We start from the raw sequence: 7500 nt of genomic DNA, 5'->3' as shown, positions 1-7500 counted from the left end.
TTTAGAGTTGTACCTGTAGTTATTCGATTGTAATTTGCTTTTAGCCGTAGTGACGTATACGTGGCATGAGATCCGTTTTACTCACAGTAACAGCTCACTCACAGGGACGTGTACGGAAATGTTGATGTAATGTTTACAGAAGGAGTCTCCAGTGTCAGTGCTGTGTATCAGTCAGACGTAAAGCTTTAACTTTAAGTTTTCCACATCTTCAGCACGGAGGAGTTTACACTTCTTTACTGTTTCTCAGTAACACCACAAACTGCATCTTTTTAGATAAAAAGAGGGAAGAGGGAGGTGAGGGAAGGACTGTTTATAGCTGCTGTAACATAAGTGAGAACAGGAACTCACTCGTCTTATAATATTAAATATAGCTTTCTTTTTTTTACTACTTTGTGCCAGACCACTTTGCTCACTTCCTGTATTTAGCTGCTAATATTAGCCAGTTAACCGTTAGTGTGGGTCAGTTTTTTTTCCCCCAGGTGTATTTTTTTATGTCAAGAAATTCATCATAAAACATTTGCAACTAGCTAGTTATTGTCACACATCGTAGCAGAGATACGAAGCAGAGATACGGCGGATGCAAGTGCAGGATAACAGTTGTTTATTTAAAGAGACAGGCAGGCAGACAAATCCAAAACGTGATTCAAAACGCAATTCATAAACAGGCAAGAGGGCAGGCGATTGGCAGACAGGTATACACGGGGCTAGGCAGGAATCTAGGTTGATAACCAAAACAAGAAACAAACTATAATGATGAACTGGAAGCGGATATCCAGCGCGAAATGACTGACTATGACTATGACGTAAACTAAACTAACACTAAACATTTACTTATGACTTATTACTCACTACTCACTACTTAATCTTCCGCGTTGTGTGCCGGGAAGCACGCGGTATATATGCGGACATGATTACCCTCGCAACTGCTAACAGCTGAGGGTAATCCGGACACACGTGACTTCCCAGCCAATGACGGAACAGGAAGGAGACACGACAGACAAACAAAACCCATGTGTCCCGATGTCCCTACGGTCAACAGCGGAAAAGCAGGTGCTCGCGCATTCGCGCTTCGAGCACGCTGCTTCAAGGGGGAATCATGACAGAACCCCCCACTAAAGGCACTCCTCCTGGAGTGCCATGAGTCATCCCTCTTCATTGGCGGCCCCAGCCCCCTGGGCTGAATGTCCCGAGCAGAGCCAGGAAACGGCACGGTGTTCTTGGCGGCGTAGGGAAGCAGAGCGACGACCTCAGCTGGACAGGGAGGCTGAGCGACGACCTCAGCTGGGCATGAGGGCAGAGCGATGTCCTCAGTGGAGCAGGGAAACAGAGCACTGTACTCAGCGGAGCAGGGCAACGTCCTCGGCGTCTGTGCGGCCAGGGAGAGGAGCGTAGGTCTCCGTGTGGCCAGGGAGAGGAGCGTGGGTCTCCTCGAAGCAGAAGAGGGGAATGCTATCTGCCATGGAGCAGGAAGGCTGAGCGGCGTCCTCAGCTGAACAGGCGGGCTGAGCGGCGTCCTCAGCTGAACAGGCGGGCTGAGCGGCGTCCTCAGCTGAACAGGCGGGCTGAGCGGCGTCCTCAGCTGAACAGGCGGGCTGAGCGGCGTCCTCAGCTGAACAGGCGGGCTGAGCGGCGTCCTCAGCTGAACAGGCGGGCTGAGCGGCGTCCTCAGCTGAACAGGCGGGCTGAGCGGCGTCCTCAGCTGAACAGGCGGGCTGAGCGGCGTCCTCAGCTGAACAGGCGGGCTGAGCGGCGTCCTCAGCTGAACAGGCGGGCTGAGGCTCTGAGGTCACCAGGTGAGCTTGGCTGGCCGTGTCGGCGGACTGGGGCGTGAGCAGAGCTTGGCTGTGCGTGTCCGCGGACTGGGGCGTGAGCAGAGCTTGGCTGGGCATGTCAGCAGACTGGGGCGTGAGCAGAGCTTGGCTGGGCATGTCAGCAGACTGGGGCGTGAGCAGAACTTGGCTGTGCGTGTCAGTGGGCTGAACTTGGGTGACCGGGTCGGTGGACTTGGGTGGGAGCAGCATTTGGTCATTAGGCTGAGATATTAGCAGAGCTTGGGAAACTGGATCAGCAGGCTTGAACGTGAGCTCAGGGACGTGAAGCTTGGCTTGGGCGTCAGAGCCTGGAGGCTTGGCTTGGAGCTCAGGGACTGGAGGCTTGGCTTGGAGCTCAGGGACTGGAGGCTTGGCTTGGAGCTCAGGGACTGGAGGCTTGGCTTGGAGCTCAGGGACTGGAGGCTGGACCTGGAGCTCAGGGACGTGAGACTTGACTTGGACCTTTTGTTGGAGCTCGGCGGGTGAGCCCACCTCGTGGGGCTCAGGTTTGAGTTCTGAGGTCACCCTGTCGGTCCCGGGCCGGGTGTCTGCATGGGCTCGCCGGTGGAGTTTCTTATGCTCCCGCCAGCTGCTCTTGAAGCATTTCTGAGAGCAGAAGAAAGCTTCCTGCTTCCTGCAGGAAGGCCCAGCTTCCTGCAAGTGGGACATTGAAGCTGAGTCTCTCTCCCGCAGCCCTCGGTCATACATCTTGGGGATTTCGCCCCCGTGTTGGCCAGAAACTGAAGTGGCTCGCTGGTTGCTGCCCTGTCCATCTCCTCATAATAGAGGTTGAATGGTGGGTCCACCTGGGGCCGTCTATTGACTCTCCACCCCAGTAAATCAAGACCACTAAGTTGTCCAGGCTGTGAAAACTCCTCCATAAACAGCTCTGTAAACTGAGTGACATCATGGAGGGCTGGCGAACCAGCTGCTCCGCCCAGTCACGGGCCGGGCCGCAATACCTGGACACCAGGAACCCGATCCACTCTCTCTTAGTTGGCTTGGGAACCGCCAAGCTGCAGAAATACTCCTGGCAGTTGAAGAGAAACTCCAGTGGGTAGCTCCCCAATCCCGCTGTCTCTGGCGGCAACTCAATGGCGTACCTTTGGGGAAATTGCACGGATGAAAAATGCGGCCAGTAATCCGAGCGTTCCCCGATGCAGTATTGTCCTACGATTTTCCTAGTTGCTGTGGCGTGCCTTTGCTCTAGTCCTCCTGCTGCATCCATGCTGAGGCAGAAGATTCTGTCACACATCATAGCAGAGATACGAAGCAGAGATACGGCGGATGCAAGTGCAGGATAACAGTTGTTTATTTAAAGAGACAGGCAGGCAGACAAATCCAAAACGTGATCCAAAACATAATTCATAAACAGGCAAGAGGTCAGGCGATTGGCAAACAGGTATACACGGGGCTAGGCAGGAATTGGAAGCGGATATCCAGCGCGAACTAGACTTATTACTCACGACTTATTACTCACGACTTATTACTCACGACTTATTACTCACGACTTATTACTCACGACTTATTACTCACGACTTATTACTCACGACTTATTACTCACGACTTATTACTCACGACTTATTACTCACGACTTATTACTCACGACTTATTACTCACGACTTATTACTCACGACTTAATCTTCGGCGTTGTGTGCCGGGAAGCGCGCGGTATATATGCGGACATGATTACCCACGCAACTGCTAACAGCTGAGGGTAATCCGGGCACACGTGACTTCCCAGCCAATGACGGAACAGGGAGGAGACATGACAGACATAAACAAAACCCACGTGTCCCGATGCCCCTACGGTCAACAGCGGAAAAGCAGGTGCTCGCGCATTCGCGCTTCGAGCATGCTGCTTCAAGGGGGAATCGTGACAGTTATGAATGAATACAAGCACCAAAACACACACACACACACACACACACACACACACACACACACACACACACAGTATCTGTAAATATATTGATCATACATAAAATATTCAGAGGTTTTACAACATAATGCATGAGGAATTACAAAGTCATGATTTAATTAAAATTCATCCAGATAACTGTAAGGATTTATTTGTGTTTTTTGTTTGTTTGTTTATTTTTAACAGGAAGTGAGAAGCAATGCAAAACCGTCTATGCCCTGGCAGACCATCCAGCAAAATTGAAGGTGGGTAAAATTATACACACGTCCTTATCATCTATTACGATATACTTCTATATGTTATACTTCTATAACAGATAACTCAAGGTTTTACAAATATATATATTTATTTATTTCATCCTCGACTGGTGTGTGTAGGTATGAAAAAGTGATGCTTCCTGTTCGACATCAGAGACACTGTGGGGTACGAATCCAGTAATCAACCTCTCCCACTTACACACTAATACAACGAGTAGATAGATAGATGGATGGATAGATGGATGGGTGGATGGATGGGTGGATGAAAGAATGGGTGGATGTATGGTGGTAAAGTTAAATTATGCCAGGAATTCTCAGGTGGCATCATGCAATTACAGACATGTTTATATTGAAGTTATATATATATATATATAATAAAAATAACAAATGATGAAAAAAGGAACCAAAAACTAAAAATAAATAAATAAATAAATAAAAAGACAAGGCAAGAAAATATAATATGAAAACAAAAGCTATTCACGGTGCAAGTAGCAACAAACACATTACAGCAACAATACAAACTATACACACACACACACACATGTACACACACAAACATATACACACACAAACATACACACACACCCAAACATACATACACACACACACACATATACACACACGTACACACATACACACACACAAACATACACACACACATACACACACACAAACATATACACACACATACACACACACAAACACACACACACAAACATACACACAAACATATACACACACATACACCCACACAAAAACATACACACAACCACATACACATACACATACACATACATACACACCCACACACACCATCAGACAACACATAACATCACATCGTTAGTCAAATATTTTATATCATTTGTGCCAATGACCTCAAATGTATCAGATCTTGTGTGATAAGTGATGTATTTATATAATGATGTAAAAGGTGTGATATGAAATCAGCGTCTTTGTGCTTCATCTTGTTTTATTTGAATTGTAGCGGGATGGAGGTGTACGTTTGGAGTTTTAGTTGAAGTTCATGTTGAAGGTGATGCAGTGGTTAGATTTTTACAGCTGAAGCACAGCGTGGGTTACATTCAGGCTGCGGTACATTCACCACAATAACGCTTCAGTTCAGCTGTTTCTTTTTCTTCTCAGTATTCTGATGCGACTGCACAATACCACACGCTAGGCTAGTAATAAAGCTGCAGCGCTCTGTGTGATATGTTTGATTTTTGCTTTTTATCCACCATTACAGATCTATCCAGTGTCTCACTCGAAGCACACGCCTGTCTAGACGTCTGGAACTACATCAAAGGATTTTAGGATCCTAATTTTAATTAGGATTAAAAGGAGGATTTTAATTTCACCCTGTTTACTTTTAGCTGTACAGTTCCATATTTCTAACAACACAGGATTTTCATTTGTCCTTCTATCCATTTATTGTTTAATCTGATTAATTGTGTGTACAAACAAACATGTGCATGTAGAGCGACCTCGAGAGTTAGATAAGTGCTATTTAAATGGAAAGTATTCTTCTTCTTCTTCTTCTTCTTCTTCTGCTTATTATTATTATTATTATTGCTGTTTATTTTCCTGACATTATGTAGCGTTATGCTACCTGAGTATTATTAAGCATCATCTCACCTGCGCCCCTCACCTTTTATATATTCATTTTTTGTCTGTTTTTGGTTGCTCTGGTTTCTTTGTAGTAAAGAATGTATATCATTACAAAAATAAATAAATAAACAACAACTATAGTATCATGTAGTTTGTTAGCAAACAGTACCATTTAAAAGGAAAAAAAAAAGAAAATGTAAAAATATGAAAAATAATTTGGAGTAAAATAAGGTTTGAAGGAGGGACGGTGTTAATAGAGGACGTGTGTAGTGTGTAATGTTCATCTTTTAGCACCATTTTGCTCATTTTGCGGTCGGGGGCCAGTAATTCTGGATTCAATACATTGTTCTAGACAAAACGTTCATGTTGATTTTATGTTGTTAAATAAACGGTTGTGTTTTAGATAAAAGGTTTGTGATTGTGAGCTAAATCTGTAGCTTGGAGCTTCCTGTATTTATATAATCACTTCCCTGGGCGAGATCTCCACGGTTCCTCATCACTGCACGTCTTCAGGCTTTATTACCTTCAACATGCCAAGCAGTATTACAGTCAGCGGCCATTTTAGGTCCACCTTGCTGTCCAGTTGACTTCGGAGGGGTATAAATACTGATGCTGCACAAAGTATTTGCACCCCTCTGACCTATCCATCATTGGACAATGAACATTTATAAGAGCTCCTGTGTGTTTTATATTCTCGTGTGTGTGTGTGTGTGTGTGCGGGTGTGTGTGGTGCAGGGACGAGTGTACTGTAGAAGAGGAAAATATGTTTCTAGTAGATAGCACGCAGAGACTATAATTTAGATGTAAAAATGACAGTGTTATGATGTAAAACGGTTGAAGAGATGACCTAACAGTGTGTTTATGTCCGGGGGAGGGGCTGTGTATTTCTAGAAAAGTGATGTCATCATCCACAGGGACTTGCTTTATACGTTAAACAGAACTGCCATCATGTATTTCTAACATAAACAGAATTTTATTTCATATTTATTTTATATAGACAAATCAGACCAGTAGCTTTGCACTAGCCGGATGTTTCCTACTTATTTACAGCCTCGCGTTATGTTGGGGATTTTACTCTTTTAATAAAACAAGCTTCAGATTAAAGGCATTCAACGTAGGCTACATCCACATTAATCCAGATAAGTTTGGAACACATCTTTTTTTTAATAAGTTTTGGCCTTTTATCCACACCTGGATGTTTTCATCCACACTGAGACAGTGTTTCCATCCGCACTGAGACAGTGTTTCCATCCACACTGAGACAGTGTTTCCATTCGCACTGAGACAGTGTTTCCATCCGCACTGAGACAGTGTTTCCATTCACACTGAGACAGTGTTTCCATCCGCACTGAGACAGTGTTTCCATTCACACTGAGACAGTGTTTCCATCCGCACTGAGACAGTGTTTCCATCCGCACTGAGACAGTGTTTCCATCCGCACTGAGACAGTGTTTCCATTCACACTGAGACAGTGTTTCCATTCACACTGAGACAGTGGTTCCATCCACACTGAGACAGTGTTTCCATCCACACCCGGATGTTTCCATCCACACTGAGACAGTGTTTCCATCCACACTGAGACAGTGTTTCCATCCACACTGAGACAGTGGTTCCATCCACACTGAGACAGTGTTTCCATCCACACCCGGATGTTTCCATCCACACTGAGACAGTGTTTCCATCCACACTGAGACAGTGTTTCCATCCACACTGAGACAGTGTTTCCATCCACACTGAGACAGTGGTTCCATCCGCACTGAGACAGTGTTTCCATCCACACTGAGACAGTGTTTCCATCCACACTGAGACAGTGTTTCCATCCACACCCGGATGTTTCCATCCACACTGAGACAGTGTTTCCGTCCATTAAAAATGGAGCATTACGAAAACGCTCTCCCAAGTGGCT

The 7500-nt window shown here is 45.6% G+C and overlaps 2 protein-coding genes across 16 annotated transcripts in view; both read left to right on the top strand.

The window, feature by feature from the left end:
• The window catches only part of LOC128634917 (uncharacterized), a 16837-nt gene extending 10632 nt beyond the window's left edge, over positions 1-6205 (top strand). For 6 of the 14 annotated variants that reach the window (XM_053685735.1, XM_053685736.1, XM_053685731.1 and 3 more), the window contains 2 exons: positions 3919-3977; positions 5233-6203. In XM_053685735.1, coding sequence (XP_053541710.1) covers positions 3919-3977; positions 5233-5271 — 98 coding nt within the window. In that variant the 3' untranslated portion in view covers positions 5272-6203. Of the gene's footprint in view, positions 1-3918; positions 3978-4109; positions 4156-5232 lie in introns of all 14 variants that reach the window. The other 8 variants (XM_053685739.1, XM_053685734.1, XM_053685738.1 and 5 more) reach the window with 3 other exon arrangements.
• Positions 1-7500, top strand: part of LOC108274808 (uncharacterized) — a 79957-nt gene that overhangs the window by 29490 nt on the left and 42967 nt on the right. The gene's annotated exons all lie outside the window — the stretch shown is intronic.

The sequence above is a fragment of the Ictalurus punctatus genome, chromosome 14 (genome assembly GCF_001660625.3).
Source record: "Ictalurus punctatus breed USDA103 chromosome 14, Coco_2.0, whole genome shotgun sequence".
In the NCBI taxonomy this organism is placed as follows: Eukaryota; Metazoa; Chordata; class Actinopteri; order Siluriformes; family Ictaluridae; genus Ictalurus; species Ictalurus punctatus.
Note: the sequence above shows the minus strand (reverse complement) of the source record. Positions and strands in the feature narration are given on the sequence as shown.